This window comes from Bos mutus, chromosome 1, assembly GCF_027580195.1.
Source record: "Bos mutus isolate GX-2022 chromosome 1, NWIPB_WYAK_1.1, whole genome shotgun sequence".
Lineage (NCBI taxonomy): Eukaryota > Metazoa > Chordata > Mammalia > Artiodactyla > Bovidae > Bos > Bos mutus.
This window is the reverse complement of record NC_091617.1, coordinates 69,319,007-69,337,998: the sequence shown is the minus strand read 5'-3', so window position 1 is coordinate 69,337,998 and position 18,992 is coordinate 69,319,007. Positions and strand designations below refer to the sequence as shown.

The following is an 18,992-nucleotide window of genomic DNA, read 5'->3' as shown; positions in this document are numbered from 1 at the left end:
TCTTCCCAGTTTCTGTCAACTGAGTTAAGAAACATAATGTTTTTTAATAATAAAAAAGAAGTCTGTCATTCTTCATATATTCCAGGGAAATACTTAGGAAGTAGCAAGGAGCTCATGTGGAAAGTGAAATTTGAGAGTACAGGTGACTGAGGATCTTTATCTTGATCACTCAAACAGAGTACCTTTCATTTAAGCATGTAAAATACATATAGGAAAAATAAAACTATTTTATAAATGTTAAACCACTTAGAGAAATTAAACACATGGACCTTGTTTATCAAAGAAACAGGGATATAACATTAAGTTTTGTTGTTGTTCAGTCCCTGAGTCATGTCCAACTCTTTGTGACCTGATGGACTGCAGCACGCCAAACTTCCCAGTCCTTCACCATCTCCCAGAGCTTGTTCAAACTCATGTCCATTGAGTCAGTGATGCCATCCATCCATCTTGTCTTCTGTCATCCCCTTCTCCTCCTGCCTTCAATCTTTCCCAGCATCAGGGTCTTTTCTAATGAGTCTGCTCTTCACATCAGGTGGCCAAAGTATTGGAGCTTCAGCTTCAGCATCAGTCCTTCCAGTGAATATTCAGGATTGATTTCCTTCAGGATTGACTATTTGATCTCTTTGCAGTCCAAAGGACTCTCAAGAGTCTTCTCCAACACCACAATCGAAAAGCATCAATTCTTTGGCACGCAGCCTTTTTTATGATCCAATTCTCACATCATACATGACTACTGGAAAAACCACAGCTTTGATGAGATGGACCTTTGTAGGCAAAGTAATGTCTCTGCTTTTTAATATGCTGTCCAGGTTGGTCATAGCTTTTCTTCCAAGGAGGAAGCATCTTTTAGTTTCATGGCTGCAGTCACCATCTGCAGTGATTTTGGAGCTGAAGAAAATAAAGTCTGTCACTGTTTCCACTGTTTCCCCATTTATTTGCCATGATCTTCATTTTTTGAATGTTGAGTTTTAAGCCAGCTTTTTCACTGTCCTCTTTCACCTTCATCAGGAGGCTGTTTAGTTCCTCTTTGCTTTATGCCATAAGGGTGGTGTCATCTGCATTATCTGAGGTTATTGATATTTTTTCCAGCAATCTTGATTCCAGCTTGTACTTCATCCTGGCGTTTCACATGATGTACTCTGCATATAAGTTAAATAAACAGGGTGACAATATACAGCTTTACTCCTTTCTCAATTTTGAACCAGGCTGTTGTTCCATGTCCAGTTTTAACTGTTGCTTCTTGACCTGCATACAGGTTTCGCAGGAGGCAAGGAAGGTGGTCTGGTATTTCCATATCTTGAAGAATTTTCCAGTTTGTTGTGATCCACACAGTCAAAGGCTTTAGTGCAGTCAGTGAAGCAGAAGTAGATGTTTTTCCAGAATTCTTTTGCTTTTTCTATGATCCAACAGACATTGGCAAATTGATCTCTGGTTCGTCTTCCTTTTCTAAATCCAGCTTGTACATCTGGAAGTTCTTGGTTCATGTACTGTGAAGCCTGGCTTGGAGAATTTTGAGCATTACTTGGCTAACATGTGAAATGAGTGCAGTTGTGCGGTAGTTTGAACATTCTTTGGCATTGCCCTTCTTTGGGATTGGAATGAAAACTGACCTTTTCCAGTCCTGTAGCCACTGCTGAGTTTTCCAAATTTGCTGGCATGAGTGCAGCACTTTAATAGCATCATCTTTGAGGATCTGAAATAGCTCAACTGGAATTCCATCATGTCCACTAGCTTTGTTCATAGTGATGCTTCCTAAGGCCCAGTTGGCTTTGGACTCCAGAATGTCTGGCTCTAGGTGAGATGTTGGCTTCCATGCCTGATGCTTAAACCAGCAGATGAATTTGAACAGCTGAGTTTGTTAACCACTTTGGGAAATGGGATCATATTTCTTTCTCACAAGATAACCCACTTGGCAAAAAAAATTTATCACTTTAGGTCATGCAGTGCAGCTATGTTCTAGTCATCAGAGATATTTTCAGAAAAACAAGTTTAGTAGTGATTTTCCTATGGGAAATTTTCACCTTTTGGAAAATGGTTCTTTAATCCAATCTTTTAAAATTCAAATATTTAAATTTAATCATTGAATAGCGACATGATACATCTGTAGTATATTTATGGGCAAAGGCTGTTGATTTTATTATTATTATTTTCTTTAAAAAGACTGAAAGAAAATGAACCAAAGTGCTAACTGTGATTATACTTGATTGACTGACCTGTAGGTAATTGATTTTGCTATTCCTCCACATTTTCTTTGGTGTATATTTTAAAGTGGAAAAAAATTGGACAGCCATCCTCCTAAAATTTCTCTGTTTAGTACTTGCTTTATAAAAATCAAAGCCCAGTGTCTATAAAGTAGGGAGTGGCATACTATGAGCCATAGGCCAGTACCTATTTTTGTAAATAAAGTTTTATTAGGACAGTCACTCACTTGTTTATATATTGCCTATGGTTGCTTTCAGTCTCTTAGCAGATTTGAATGGTTGCAACAGATCATATCGCCCTGAGGCCTAACATGTTTATTATCTGATCTTTAAGAAAAAGTTTGCTAACCCTCCAATCTAGAACATTGAATTTATGAAGCCACTGGCAGGAGTGTTTTTAGTTAGCAAATTTTTTTAAACTTTGCTAATAATACTGTTTTCTTTGTTTTGCAGCCTAAATTAACAATGGCAAAATGTAGACGAAATGTGGAGAATTTCCTAGAAGCTTGCAGAAAAATCGGTGTACCTCAGGTAATAAATCTTATTTCTTATGTTTACATAAGAAATAAATAAATTTGGGTATTACATTCCTAAAATCTTTTAGAAATGCCAGTATTTAATATCTTATAGGATAGTACTGTGCTAAGCTGATAATTACTAACATGATTGTATTACTAGAGTCAGTCATTATGCTTTTGATCAGTTTTCCTTAATTATTTCCAAGAACCCAGCAAAGAAATAATATACATATTAATTAACTTCAATGTTACAGTAAGTAATTAGTGCCAAGTAATCAAAAATAGTTATTTTGAAATTTTCTAAATATCCCCACTTGCTCATTGACTTGTAGACAACTTCATACACAGTAAAGGCTATGCTTCAGAATATGTGCTTCTTAGACTAAGAATGCTTCAGTTGGCTTCAGTTTTTTAACACTTGCTTTAATACTTTTAAAAAATGTTTATTTTGAAATAACTTTAGACTTTGAGAAATGTTGCAAAAATGGCACAGAGAGATGACTATATACAGTTCACCTGTATATTCAACTATATACAGGTTCCTGGACTGTTAACATAAGCATAAACATAGTATGTCATCCAAAGTAATAAACACCTAGACAGCGTTGTTGACTAAGCTACAGATTTTACCAGCTTTTCCTACTAAAGCTCTTTGGAATTGAATATACAGGAGGCCATTTTAGGCACTGGTCCTGCTCTTGAGGGTTTTTTTGCCTCCAGATTCCTCAGTTATAGCTTTATTGCCCTTTAATGGTACAAATAGTTAAACTTTTACCCTTTAAAAAACAATTAAGTGTGGTATTCTTAAAAAATATTATATATAATGACATATATAGATAAATTTAAAGAAATAAAAACTGGTACCATTTGATACTTTCTTCATTCATCACAGCCATTACAGTTCTTGTCACCATATTTTGTCCAGTATTCAAAGAGAAAAACATGACTCTTTTCTATCACCTTAATTAGCTGTCAGAAACCCAGTATTGGCCTCGACTCAACAACTCCACTGTTTCTCTCGAAGCTGGGCTCTTGCCCCAAGGGCTTTCACTGACAGTGACTCGTTTTACCCAGTTCACCATTCTTTAACTAACTTGAATTGAGAAGGTCATAGCATCACTTGTCCAATGGGCGCCTTTCCCTTTCAGCGTTTTTATAAAGGGGAAGCGAGCCCAGCTACACAGAGCAGCTGCATTAGGCAGCGTGAACTCCCATGAGTGTTTTTTCTCCTTTTATTAAGTAGATTTTGATTCTACTACTTACTTTTCACTTTTTTCTTTTTTGTTTTATTAAGCTGAGTTATAAAATAACTGAAATGCACATTTAGTGATAGCAAGGATCATTTTTGTTCCTGTGGACAAATTCAAAGCAAATTGGTCATCTGAATATTGTACTGATTTTTAAAGGCTTATCATCTCTTTTAGAACAACCCATATTTAAACATATTGAGAGCATTAATAAGATTTCTAGATAAATAGCCTACATTTCTCCATATTAACAGACAGCTTCTAATATTCCCTTGTACAGTTTAACATTCAGGGTTTCCCTTATGCCTACTTAATTTGTTCCTACCTGACCATCACAGTCATGCCCAGTAGCTTCCCCAGTTTCTTAGCACAGTGTCTTTGAATAAGAGAATGTGGCACAGGTTGGTGCAGGGAATGGGAACCAGAGGGAGACTAGGAGTGATTAAAAAGAGGCAGTGCACACCTAGAGAGAAGGGTGCTGAAAACGGCCCCACACAGCTAGACATACTGGCACACTTAACCTGTGTCAGACTGTTAAAGGACTTCTTACAGTGTACACGCACTCTGGACTTGACAGGACCATCATCTGTCTCAGATTTAAAGTCCATACACTGAAATTCTTTCAGAATGTAACTGCCATCAGTCAACAAAATCAAAAACAGTGTGCCTTTTATTTTTTTAATTTATTTTAAATTGTCTGATAATCACTTTACAGTGTAACAGTATGCTTTTTAAAGCATGCATGTTAATCCACTATTGGCCAAGCAGTGGTTAACAGTTTTTATTTGAAGGCAGGAGACGGAAAAAAAATGCAATTTAAAAGACTGGGTGTTTCTCCAAGGTGGTTTTAGACTGGAGTTCTTGACACATCCCCCCTCCTATCCCTCTCCTTCACCAGAAAGAGGAAGTGGACATTCCACGCGGGCCACCTCATCCTTCTCCACTTCTGCCTTTCACCCAAGCCTCACCACCACCGTCACTACCGCTTTTAGATGCGTTCCCGTTCTGCTGCTACTTCTGCTAAAACACTTAATTGTTTGCCTAAAACGAAATGAAGAAAATGAATAAATACAAACTCATAACTTTAAACTCACATTCTCAGGTCCTTCTGCCATGGAAGAGGAGAAGAAACCTATACGTCTTCTCCATTTGTTCTCTCCTACTTCTGGGCTTTATGACCTTTACCTAAATACAACCACCTGCTATGTTTGACTTGTAAATAAAATCAGGGATGTAATGATCATTTGAAAACAGATAACATATAGTATTGAAAAAATTGTCAGATCCTCTGTCCAGAAAACATGTGTAAAGATGAACTATTTCCCTTCTCAGTATATATGTTTACAAGTTAAATTATGAAACACTGAAGAATACCAGTGACTATTGAAAACCTCCAATAAGGCTAGGGATATGGATATTCTCTTTTATCATATGATGCATTCAAAAAACTATAATGAGTGGTAAAAACTTCTGAGTCCAGTATATCATGTCCTAAGAGTTATTATCTGTTACGTGTGAAAGAATGTTTTACTGTTACCAAGTCCAGTAATGCTTTTAATTGTTAATCTATAAACTGGAGGGTGTGGATGATCTCTAAGGCCCTTTAGAACTCTAGATTAATAATTAGTAAACTGGACTTGATTTGATTTTTAGAGAAACACCAAGTCATTTAGTACAACCTGACTTCCAGGTAATAAATTTCCCTTGATTATCATACTTTCTTCATTCTTTGAACCTTCATGACTCACCTGGCTTTCTCTGAAAACTTCCCCCTCTTCTGTTCACTCCAAGGTTTTGTCCTTGCTTTCTGGCCTATTCTTTTTTTGTTAATTGCGGAAGAAGGAGCCAAGAAAGAGGTTGCCTCACCCACTCACCACCCTCAGGCCTCATATAACCCTAAGTCAGCATCCACCTCTGTTTATTTTATCCTGAATGTTCATACTAGGCACCAACAATTTTATTCTGCTATTTAGTAGTAAAATCAAGCCCAGCACATAGAGGATTCTTTGTGGTTTTGTTTTTCAGCATTTTATTTTGATTCATCATAGTAAAAAATGTTACAGGGCATGTTTCTTTGAATATGATTGAGATGATCATATTGAATTCTTTACTCAAATCTGTATTTCTGATCCACTGACTTTGTTTTTCTGTTTTCCTTTCCTGCTCACACTTTGGACAGGACAATCTTTGTTCCCCTTCTGACATCCTTCAGCTAAACCTCAGCGTAAAAAGAACTGTTGAAACACTACTTTCTCTTGGGGCACATTCAGAAGAATCCAGTTTTGTCTCTCTGTCTATCCAGCTTTTGGGTTTTGTGGCATTTTATTGTACTTTAATGTTAACTCTCTGTATGCTTTATTATTGGATCTTCCCCCTCTAGCCGAAAGAGTGCATTCCAGTGATTTTTCCACCTCATTCCTATGCTTGGTAAAGGAGGTTTGTTTCTCATTCAAAAGTATTTACATATGTGCTTTTTTTTTTCTGGCCATCAAAGAGCTAATCAATAAAGTAGATAAATCCTGTCCTCTTGTCCCCAGATGAGCAGTTCATGACACTGGGAAGCATTTTTGATGCTAACAGAGTAAAAAGATCAGCACTTTTTCTTCTGCTCATTCATCCATTCTCCTGGCCTGCTGCTGCTAAGTCACTTCAGTTGTGTCAGATTCTGTGCGACCCCATAGACGGCAGCCCACCAGGCTCTCCCGTCCCTGGGATTCTCCAGGCGAGAACACTGGAGTGGGTTGCCATTTCCTTCTCCAATGCATGAAAGTGAAAAGTAAAAGTGAAGTCGCTCGGTCATGTTAGCGACCCCATGGACTGCAGCCCACCAGGCTCCTCCGTCCATGGGATCTTCCAGGCAAGAGAACAGGAGTAGGGTGCCATTGCCTTCTCTGCTCCTGGCCTGAGAGGCCTTGTTTTTCTCATCATGAATGCTGAGCAGGTTCTACTAATACAATCCTGAGCCTGTTGTTAAAATATGACCTATAAGTTTGTTTCCAAATGGCATAGTAAAATTTCCATCTGGCCGTTTTTCCATGTCTCAGCACAACTTAAGTACTGAAACTGTGAGAAATATTAAAATTATGACTTGCTGAATTTTTTAGCAGCTATTCATAAGGAAACAGTTGTACTCTTTCTATTCTGGGAGGGCACCTGGTCACTTAGATCTCCATATTGAACTGTGCCCTGAAATCCTAAAATCCTGAAATCTCTTTTTATTAGTAGTCACAGACCCACCTAATAATTATTTGCTGTCTGGATATCTGGAAGGCACTGGCCATTTAATCTTAATAATTTTAATTTGATTAGGATGATCAGTCCAAAGATAATGTTGGTTCCCTAGATTGCTATTCTGAGCCCACACTGAAAACAGCACAGAAGCCAAGTATCTGGAGCTGCCCTTTCAGGGGTTGGCACCTGTCAGCACATTTACTATGTTTTGTTAAACTTCATTTCTGGAATCCTATTTAGAATTTAAAATTGGAATTTATGTATTTTCTAATATATTTGAACTGTGTTAATAGGTAAACTTGTATTTGATAGGTTGTTGAGATTATATCTGAACACTAGCAGGTAAAGTATTAGGCAGCAATCTCTGTTTTGTACCCAAGGCAATGAATATTGTCTCTTTCAGAATGTTTAGTATATTAGCCTCTAGCCTTAATGCTTGCAACCACTTTATATTGCATTCAGATTCTGGTTCTTGTAAACAGTGTTTCTGAACATTCAGGAATCTCCTGAACTCTGTTAACAAAATTGGACAACTGAACTCAGGTATGAAGGGAGATTGTGAGGAACATAATAACATCATGTAGAAGTCAGTCTGAGGATCTGATTGCTTTGGTTTCTTTCATATTAAACGGGAAAAGTGTTTAATACATTAAAAACTGTTTACTGTCAATGCTGGAACATTAAACACTGTGTTGAAAAGTTCAGTTTTATACAGTAGTAGTGCCTTTCAGAGTTTGGGGGAGACGTTTTTAAGGTGTCTGAGTCAGAGATCAGTTTTGTCAAGTTTTGTCCCTTTAAAAAACCACTGATAATACACATGGTGTGGTGTGTTGTTTGGAGGGAGTAATGGTGCATAAGTCAGCTGGAAGGCAAATGTGCATCTGGAACGCATAAGCCACTGAGGGAATGTCTAAACCACGGGCTCACAGTCACTGGGCACTCCTGAAAGTGGAGATCAAGAAATCTGCCTCAGAGGAAATATGTGTCTCCCCCAAAAGCAGAACACTCTGCAGGTTCATATTAAGTATAGTTAATCTGTACTTGCAGTTGCACTCAAAAAATTTACACAACATTGCTAGCTTTATAAGATCAAAAGATTCCATTTATCTTGTTTTATCAAGGTAAGTATTAAAGAAAAAGTAACACAAGAATACCAATAACTGCTCATAATCCATACATGTTATATTTTTTATTGCAACTGGTTTTGTAAAACTTCCTGTATTAAGTGCCAGTGAAAAGCTGAGGAAAATCTTCTTTAATAAATATGTATAGTCACGTCTTCAGTAGAGCCAGAATTCCACTTTCATTCCTTTGAGAGTAATCATTCTTTCATCTAATCAGTGATAGATGTTATTATGATATGCCTTTTTTTCTTATATGAAAGGATTAACCAAACACATTAATGAGGTAAATAAGAAAGAAGCAGTTTAACTTCCTTAAGCAAATATGTAAACACTTTTCACATATATGTTCATTAAGATGTTCTTGACTAAACTCACATCATTGTTCTCCAGCATAATTTAATCCATTAAATACTAGGATATGAAACACTTTTTCAGATATGATTACTGTATTTAAATTCTATAATTCAGATTTTTAAGTGATTCAAACTGGACCTTCCATAAATTACCCAGTGTGGTGGGGCTGGGGGGGATTTTCTCAAATACATCTAAATCTCAAGAATATACTTCAGTTTCTTCCTATGATGCCTGTCTGGTATGACAACCCTAATTCTCATAGTCAGGACTATAATGTAGATAATGGCCATTCCTGTCTCATGCAGTCTGAGTTATGCCATGAAACTATCTTGCATTCCTGTGGTTTGTAATTTCCAAAGCACCTTCTCCTACAATATTGTATCTTTAGGCTTAAGCCATCTGGTAACTTGGAACGGTTTTTCTGTTTTCACCTGTCTCATTTTACTGATCTGATCTGCATTGCTTTTTTATTCATCAGGAATGAAGGATGTTGCTTTTACTCCATCATAGTATGTTTATCCTCTGTTAGTACAAGTGTATGTGACTTGTTTATTTTCTGATATTCGAAATAATCTGTATGTATTTTTAGTTGTATTAATAATAATAATAAAAAAGTGACAGTGAGTGTCAGGTACCATTTCTGTATAACTCATATGAACAGAGCTCCGATTCCCAGCTACTGACTTTTCATATCTCAATTCGTTACTATGAGGGAGAGAAGAGATGCTTATTTTTTCTTTTCACTTCTGTGACATTCATCCTCTTTTCTCTTTTGTTTTTATGTCACGTTGTCCCATTTCAGGAGCAATTATGTTTGCCTCTCCACATTTTAGAAGAGAAAGGTTTGAGCCAGGTTGCCATGACGGTCCAGGCTCTCCTGGAACTTGCCCCACCCAAGCAGCAGCAGCAGCACCAGTTATCTGCTGTGTAAGGACTCCCGGCACCTTGGGCATTGGCCTGGCCAAAGTGGAACAGGACAGCGTGACTGCTGCTGCCCGCCATCTGCTTAACAAAGCGCTTACGTGTTCTCAAAAGGGACTGTTTCCATGATTCCTGACAGGAATATTTTGCTTCATTTCTCCATTTTAGGGGAGGTTATATCAACTTGCATTGAATTGTTTATGAAGACATGGTTGGTTTTCACAAATGAAACTTCATTACTGAGAAGTAATGAAGTCATTCCAACACTGACGCCCAGCCTGGCTGTGCTTTTCTAGAGTGGGCTCTTTTAAATACTGAAGACTGACTTCTTGGAAGGGTATTTGGCTCTCTGGAAGGCACAGACATGCTTTTATTTTTACCTGTTTCCAAGCCCTCTGGAATCCACAGGTTTCAAAATGTGGTTGTTCATTAGAATCTCCTGGAGAATTTGTTAAAATACAAATTCCCATTCAGTGGGTCTACAGTGAGCCTGGGTATCTGCATTTCAACAACCATTCCAGGTGTTCCCTGTAGTGAAGACCATTGTTCCAAACTAGATATTTGTATAATTTGGGGGAGTGATGACTCCACTGTGTTTCTCTGCCACATTGAAGATGAAAAGCTATATTATACTTGGACTGTCCAAAAAAAATGTAAACACTCCAGATTTTGTATAGTGAACCAATGAAACAAATACTGTGGTATTTAAGGCCAGTGTCCTAGGTCTCCCCCTAGCACCACTCAGAGGTTGGACCCATATACCATCCCACTGTTACTCTAATCAAGCACTCTACACACAGGTTCCACATCTTCAGGCTGGTAGCACGTGGCACTCTGCATCTGTGTATTGACTTCTCTGAGCGCACCCCTTCCCCCCTCCCCCCAAGCTGCTACCAGGATGCCTGGATCTGCGAACATCTTCCAGTCACACACGGCAGATTCACTTCCAGCTCCCCAACTAACGGATGATTATGAAAATAAAGGAAAAGCCAAATTTCTTACATTTCTTTCAGCTAAGGGCCAGTTTCCATAGCTGAATTAAAGCTCTTGTAGCATTTTAAAACAGCTGCTGTCTTTTCATCTAGCTCCCCCACCAGTGCCTTATTTACTAAACTGTGAGTGTAGTAAAATGACCCACGGCTCAGACAACACAAAACCTTTATTCAAATCTAAGCCACTTGGGTCTTTTTCCCCCTCTATTTTGAGCCCCTTTTAGTTGTCAGTGGTATCTTCTGGTATTCACTGCCTTTGTAAACCAAGTAAATAGAGTAAGTGAAGATACTAGTTATCTAAGTTTTTTCCTGTTGTTAATTGTTCTGGAGTTTCTTTACCAGTGTGCATATTTAAGCATAATGTCCTCTCTTTTTTATCATGTAGCAGCATCTAAAAGTAACTTTGGATAAAGTCATGTTGTGTATCTGGTCAAAGTAATGTTTTCTCCTTGTCATCACAGGTTTAACCTTATATAATACAAAACATCTGAGCTCAAAAGCCCAATCCTTCAGGGTCTTTACAAAAGTAAAATGTATTTTAAGTGCTTAGAGCCAGACCCCATTATATTTACAGTTCCAAACAGACCCACCAATCATACAGCTTGTTTAGAATTTTAACTATTAAGTATTTTTACTTCTAGTCAGTGTTAAACCTCAGTATAATCTCCAGATTATAGAGAACAATTTGAAATGAAACTCAGCAAAGGCCACTATTTGTCACATATTGTGCAAGGAATAATCCCAATCAACATACACAATGCAACATTTGGAACATTTGTGACTAATTTTCCCATGGGAATAATTGGACCTTTTTAATTTATTTCAAATTTTATACTTGGCATGAAACCTTATTCATATATTTTACCAAACTAATTCAAATTTATGTTTGAATTGTTAGAAAATATTTGTGTATAGTTTTGGTTAATAATGAAAGAAAAATATAAAATATATTAATGTCTTTTCTATGTCAAGATGCAAAACAAGTCATGTTGGAAAATTTTTGTACTCAGTATTTTGTATGTACCTTTTTTCTTTTTTTTAAGCTGGAAAAAAAATTTAACATTTAGCCTTGCTAGACTCTAACATAAGCTGAAGATGACTTTGTAACACATCCACCTGACCATTTATGAGCTTCCTACTGAAGCAGCGAGCGGCCCAGCACTGAAGCGTGAATGAAGAAAAGGCTGAGTGCCTGCCCACCAGGGCCCCTGTCAACTGTGGAGACTTTAAGTCAACAGGTTTCTGGGCTTTCAAACTCATACTAGGTTAGCACTCCAAACAATTTTCTCTGGAAACAACTCATGGGAGGAGGGGCCTCTGTACTTGACTAGAATAGAGTAGGACACTTAGTAGCTGTAGGTCACTTTCCTTAATAGCTTTTGAAAATATAGCTTCACAGCTAATCAGGAGTCTGATTTCTCTACTTGGTAACAGTCCAGCAATGACTAATGATAGATAACTATGCTGATGAGTGTGATGAATTTTTTAAAACTAAGCGCTTAAATGGTTATAGAAATGAAGGAAAACATGGATATTTAGAAACTTTATACATATTGCAATAAGATGGTTTATAGCAGATTTCATTTTATTTCTGAAAATGTTATAAACGTGTAATTAGTAAAAAAATAATTTTGTAAAACACTGTCCTATATTTGTATGTGTGTAAATATAATGCATAAGTTCTAAGAATAAATATGTCAGTATCATGTATGTTATTTTAAATTGCCTGTATGCCACTTTACATATTGACATTAAAATAAAAGACAACACTTCAGTAGCATGAAATTAAAGGCTGATGTGAAAATGTTCATATCTAACGCATGGTTTCCTTGGGAAATAAAAGGGTAAATTCTCTGATGGAACATTGGTAGAAACTCCTAATAGCCCCTTGAGATCAAAACGTACTTTTTAAAGGAAGTGTAGATACAAGTATTGTCTTATATTTGGAGTTAGGTATGGCTTAATTTTGAAATATTACATATCTGGAAAGCTTTTCTCAGAAATTTCCAACTGTTCTGTAATTGTCTTAATGTTCCAAGACAGTTCTGTTCTGATTAATCAAGCCAAGAGTGACCCCATGAGTGGGCTCGTGTTCTTTTAAAAGAACATGACTAAGCTTGTTGTGCCAGGCACAGGTTAGGATTTTCACATGTGTTACCTTTTTCAGTCTTAATACCCCATAAGATGACAGTCATTGAGTAATAAGCAAAGCAGCTATAGGCCCTAGTATCTCACTTATCAAAAATATCTCCAAACTCATCTCCCCACTGACCTGTATCTTCTGTCTTTCCTATGTATGGGTTGTATATCCTGACATCGCATTTCTATCTTCCATTTATCATTTATATCCCTACCTATTTCCCAGAAAAGGAGCTGAAGCAGTTTATAATAAGATATATGTTCTTATGTGACATTCCCCATTAAAAAAAAAACAACAGTAAAGTGATAATAAATTTAAAAGGCAAGCACCAACCTTTATTAAAACTTTACTGTGTATGTATTATGCTGCTGCTGCTGCTGCTGCTGCTGCTAAGTCACGTCAGTCATGTCTGACTCTGTGTGACCCCATAGACGGCACCCAACAGGCTCCCCCGTCCCTGGGATTCTCTAGGCAAGAACACTGGAGTGGGTTGCGATTTCCCTCTCCAATGCAGGAAAGGGAAAAGTGAAAGTGAAGTTGCTCAGTCATGTCCAACTCTTCGCAACCCCATGGACTGCAGCCCACCAGGCTCCTCCATCCATGGGATTTTCCAGGCAAGAGTGCTGGAGTGGGGTGCCATTGAAACATCACCTTGTAGTTCCTACTGAACACCTCACTTTTGCTTTTACTACTATCATTTTTTCACAATAGGCAAATTGAAGAGTCAGAATCAGAGATGTTACAGGAAATTACTGACGTTTTAATGCATCACTATAAGATTGTGTGCTTTTTTTTTTTTTTTGTCTGGTGAGCAAGAGCAAAAGGAATCTTCACAAGACTTGTAAAAATACATATTCCCAGCAGTTATTTTGGGGGGGGGAAGGGGGGATGGTTCAAGTTACGAAGAAGCCCTAAGTCACAGTATAATCCTAATTCAGGGTTTGAAAACTAGTATAGCAGGCAAAGTGACCTAGTGTAACCAAGCCTCACCTAGGAGTATCCAAATAAGAAACAACCCATAGATGAGTTAATCTGTGAAAGACATTTCTTAACTCCGTTCAGGTCCTCCTTCCCATCTCCAGAGCACCAACAGAAAAGATAACTCGGTCACTTCTTGCCTCTCCTCTTGTCCTTCTCTTTGCCTTTTCCTTTTACATCCTTGCTGTCATCTTTGTCCTTAGGCATTTTGAAACCACCAATTTCTCTCCGCACCACAGTGCCTCGCCACCAGGCCTGGAGCTGAAAGAGAACAGGGAAGTGAGTATACTTTGTAGTATGCCTGACAAGCTGCATTTTTCTTCTATGCATGGGGATGGTTTTTTCATAAACTAACTTCTGTGAAGATGGTCTCTGAGACACAGAAATGGCCAAGCATGCCTTAAAGCAGTGCTAGTCTGTTCTGCAGCTTGAAGTCCTACACTCTAAAGTTCTCAAGGAGTAAAAATAAAAGGAATCTGATTAGGCCTGACTTTCCTTTGCATGTAGAAACCTGATTACCTTGTACTGCTGCTCTTTATGAACATTCAAGTTCCCCAAATCTAAAAACCATTTGCTCCAAAAGGGATGCTAGTTGCCTGAACCATAGGTAACTCAGTCAAAAATGTGCAGATAAACTATAGATGATTCAGTAGGTTTCCTGGTACATTTCAATCTCTAATGATTGATTCAGTTCAGTCGCTCAGTCCTGTCCAACTCTAGGATCCCATGAACCGCAGCACGCCAGGCCTCCTATCCATCACCAACTCCCGGAGTCCACCCAAACCCATGACCACCGAGTCGGTGATGCCATCCAACCATCTCATCCTCTGCCATCCCCTTCTCCTCCTGCCCTCAATCTTTCCCAGCATCAGGGTCTTTTCAAATGAGTCAGCTCTTCACATCAGGTGGCCAAAGTATTGGAGTTTCAGCTCCAACATCAGTCCTTCCAATGAACACCCAGGACTGGTCTCCCTTAGGATGGACTGGTTGGATCTCCTTGCAGTCCAAGGGACTCTCAAGAGTCTTCTCCAACACCACAGTTCAAAAGCATCAATTCTTCAGCACGCAGCTTTCTTTATAGTCCAACTCTCACATCCATACATGACCACTGGAAAAACCATAGCCTTGACTAGACAGGCCTTTGTTGGCAAAGTGATGTCTCTACTTTTGAATATGCTATCTAGGTTGGTCATAACTTTCCTTCCAAGGAGTAAGCGTCTTTTAATTTCATGGCTGCAGTCACCATCTGCAGTGATTTTGGAGCCCAGAAAAATAAAGTCAGCCACTGTTTCCACTGTTTCCCCATCTATTTGCCATGAAGTGATGGGGCCAGATGCCATGATCTTAGTTTTCTGAATGTTGAGCTTTAAGCCAACTTTTTCACTCTCCACTTTCACTTTCATCAAGAGACTCTTTAGTTCTTCACTTTCTGCCATAAGGATGGTGTCATCTGCATATCTGAAGTTATTGATAGTTCTGGCAATCTTGATTCCAGCTTGTGCTTCTTCCAGCCCAGCGTTTCTCATGATGTACTCTGCATAAAAGTTAAATAAGCAGGGTGACAATATACAGCCTTGACATACTCCTTTTCCTATTTGGAACCAGTCTGTTCCATGTCCAGTTCTAACCGTTGCTTCCTGACTCGCATACAGATTTCTAAAGAGGCAGGTCAGGTGATCTGGTATTCCCATCTCTTTAAGAATTTTCCACAGTTTATTGTGATCCACAGAGTCAAAGGCTTTGGCATAGTCAATAAAGCAGAAATAGATGTTTAAGGATCAAAACTCACCTTCAAAAAGGATTTAGTTAGCTCCCTTGAATATCTTGGTCATTAGATACAACTGTTCTGAATACAGTCTGGGCTGCTTTAAAATCAGACTAAACTCCAAAGACAGAGCAAATCCACTAATGAAAACAAAAATGGTCTTCAGCTACTTCTTACAGTTTTGCTCTAAATTGAGGAAATTCAACAAATAGAAAACACTATAGAAGCTCAATAAACAATTGCTAACTATACATCGGACTCTCTCCTAATGGAAAGCTCAAGTTTGGGTTTAAATACCTGGTCCTGAATGTATTACACTTTAAAGCTTACTTCCTTAGTTCACCCCCTTATACACATCCCAAGCCACAGCTTGCACACCACAGGGCCTCAACAGATGGTCTTTCAGAGAGAAGGGCAATCCTCAACAGTACAGTTTCAGTGCAGCTGATGTTATATTTGCTTGAAAATATTTCCCACAATCTGACTTGTCAGTTTCATCATCACTAATAAATACAAGTTCATATAAAATTTTTGTTTCTGAACTACTACTTACCCTTTCACCTTTTTTGAGAAAAGCTCTTATAAAAACCTAGCAGATAGTCTCGCTAATATAAATAGGATCTTAAGAAGCAGTGGGATATTAAAAAATTCTTTTAAGAGCTCTGTTGATTAGAAATAGTATTCATAAGTTTGACCTCTGGGCACAAGGTCTAGGCTTTGCTTCCACTGTTAACCACCTCTTCTGTCCCAGATTAAAAACTGGGGGGCATGTCCTCCTAACTGTCTCCCTGCACCACGGACTATGGCAAATTCCAATGATTAGGTCATGCTTCCTCACAGATCTCCTGCTCTGTGTTTGATAATAAACGAGAGGTGCTTTGCATTCCTCAGTGTTCAGCCAGTTACAGAATTGGAAAGGCCCCAAGATGCAAAGTATGGTTTTGTACCTTTATGATGCTCCTCAATTCCAAGTCATCCTGTTCTCTCTTCTTCCGGGTCTTCTCCTTTTCTATACGATCTTCAATGATGACTTGTTCATATTCCCTTATCTGCAAAAGTAGACATTAATCATGTGTTACAGGACCCAGCCAAGCTGTGGCCCACCCAGACCCTCTTCTTTTGTTCATGCCACATGGCTTGCAGGATCTCAGTTCTCCCACCAGGGACTGAACCCAGGGCCAAGGCAGTGAAAGCCCAGAATTCTAACTACTAGGCCACCAGAGGACTCCCCAGCCCTACATTTTTATTAAAAACTTTTAAATGAACCATACCAAATTAAACCCTCCAAAAAAGAGATTTACTTGATTCCTATATTGTCAGTATTCACATTAGCTTTATAATTGTCCCCCGAATTTTTTCAGCTTGAATACATTTGCTTTAAAGTTTTCTAATAAAAATGAAATACTAACTTTGATATGTGGCTAATGACATCAAAATAATGTAATAAAAAACTAATAGAAGGCACACCTACAAATAACCATCCTTTAAAAGAAATTTGAGAAGTTCTACACTTATTCAATGATGAAACCATAATCAGAAGGTTTTTATAAATCATTTATAAATTATCTTCAGAGATCTTAAAGTAGAAATTAAAATAGTATCTAGCTCAAGGGGTTTTGGATAGCGTTAAAATAAGTTATGTATGTAAATCTGGGTTTGATCCCTGGGTTGGGAAGATCCCCTGGAGAAGGGAAAGGTTACCCACTCCAGTATTCTGTATAGTCCATGGGGTCACAAAGAGTTGGGCACAACTTGAACGACTGAAAAAAAAAAAGTAAAATACTAGAAAAGTGCCCAGGCCAGATTAAGCCCTTTCAAGTGTTGGCTGCTGCTGTTATTGTCCCATCAATGAGGACATCATCATCATCAGAAAAGAATCCCAGTGGTTGACAGGCACACCTCCACTTCATGACCAAAAATTGTACCCCAGCTACGCAGCTCAGCTCCCGCCCACTTCTGCGAGCTCTGCCTTAATGCTATTGAGACTCCCCTTCCTTACCGTCTTTGCAAGTTCTTGAAGGTGTGCTAAGTCACTGGCCTTAGCAGATTTGAGGGCATTTAGTTCATTCTGTTTCATTTCTGTGTCCTTATCAAATTTCTCCATCCAGAACTCTAGCTTCTCCTCAAGCTTCTATGTGGAAGAAAAAAAAAACAAACATTAAAATGTGGCCAGACATGAAACAGTATAGACTGTATGAAATCATGTATATGAGGTTCAAGAACAAGCATGACTGTTCTATAGGGAAAGAAGTCAGAATAATGGTTACTTTGGGGGGGGGATTGGTGGTTTATTGATTGGGAATGGGGTGGGAGGGAAACTTCAGGGATGCTAAAGCTTCTATTTGGAAAAGAAAAAAACATTAAAATGTGGTCAAACCTTTGACAAGTCTTAGCAAGAAACACAGAAGACACAAACTTTTAAAAATAAAGGATGTAAAAGATAAGTTCAGAAATAAAAGCAAATTTAAACTGTAAGAGACTACAGTGCGTATCTTTGTACTAATAAATTCAAAATGAATATTTTGATGAAATGGATTATTTCCAGGAAGACGTAAGTTACCAAAAATGACTCAAAAAGTTTTTTTAAGAAATGACATCAATAATCATTTAAAAAACAGAAAAGGGAGCCAAACATCTCTCCTTTACCCAACCAGACTATTTATGACTGAATTTTACCAGTTTCAAGGAACAGGTAATAATCTATTTTGTTCTGTTTCTATTAAGCTAGCTAGCATCACTGATCACAGTACAACAAAGAAGCACCAAAAATGAATCTATAGAATAATCTCATTTATGGAATACATAAATACAAAATAAAAATCTGTAATTCTAACAGTCTAGTAAAAGAATCATAAATTATGAACAGAGTAGATTTATCCCCCAAATTTAAAGATGATTCAACATCAACAAGTCTACTAATATATTTTAACTTATTAACACATTAAAAGAAATCATATCTTCTCAATGGATTTAAAAAAAAATCCATCTCATAAAACTCAATCTTCATTCCTGATTAAGAAGAAAAAAAAAAACTTAGCAAGATTTGACTAAAAGGAAACTTTATTAACTTGATAAGGCTTACCTACCATAAATCTACAGCCTAAATGTCATAAAATCCCCATTTGTGTCAGTTATCAATTTATTGCCTCTCAATTCCAAATCATCCTTCACTGACCAGCTTTGTAAGACTGGATGATTGCAGCAAACACTTCTTTCTGCAAACGGGCACAATATTCAGCTTTGTCAGTAGAGGGTGCTAGAGGGACATGACGGAGGAGCTTCTCTCCTTGGTTCCCATGTGCTTCCTCCTTTGTTTCTGGGCACAGCTGATGGTGTCATGGACGTGGCATACTCAATGGCACTTGTTCACCAACTTCTACTAACACAACAGACAGAGTCTTGCTTGCCAAACACAGTCTACAGTTCCCTGCTTGCCAGCTTTACCCCACTAGCTGTAAACCAGCTCTGACCCAGGCAACAAAGCAAATATTTATTCCTCCCTTGGATACTGTCCTCCAGCC

The 18,992-nt window shown here is 38.0% G+C and overlaps 2 protein-coding genes across 14 annotated transcripts in view; one reads left to right on the top strand and one right to left on the bottom strand.

The window, feature by feature from the left end:
* The window catches only part of LRCH3 (leucine rich repeats and calponin homology domain containing 3), a 107,975-nt gene extending 94,957 nt beyond the window's left edge, over positions 1-13,018 (top strand). For 6 of the 10 annotated variants that reach the window (XM_070370596.1, XM_070370574.1, XM_070370570.1 and 3 more), the window contains 2 exons: positions 2,655-2,732; positions 6,146-6,904. In XM_070370596.1, the coding sequence (XP_070226697.1) occupies positions 2,655-2,732; positions 6,146-6,346 (279 nt within the window). In that variant the 3' untranslated portion in view covers positions 6,347-6,904. Of the gene's footprint in view, positions 1-2,654; positions 2,733-6,145; positions 6,905-9,477 lie in introns of those variants that run through there. The other 4 variants (XR_011464213.1, XR_011464217.1, XM_070370580.1 and 1 more) reach the window with 4 other exon arrangements.
* Positions 13,019-13,467: 449 nt separating this feature from the next.
* IQCG (IQ motif containing G) overlaps positions 13,468-18,992 on the bottom strand; it is a 52,807-nt gene continuing 47,282 nt past the window's right edge. For all 4 annotated transcript variants that reach the window (XM_070370650.1, XM_070370657.1, XM_005904482.3 and 1 more), the window contains 3 exons: positions 17,471-17,602; positions 16,419-16,520; positions 13,468-13,967 (listed from right to left, as the gene is read on the bottom strand). In XM_070370650.1, the coding sequence (XP_070226751.1) occupies positions 13,836-13,967; positions 16,419-16,520; positions 17,471-17,602 (366 nt within the window). In that variant the 3' untranslated portion in view covers positions 13,468-13,835. The remainder of the gene's footprint in view (positions 13,968-16,418; positions 16,521-17,470; positions 17,603-18,992) is intronic.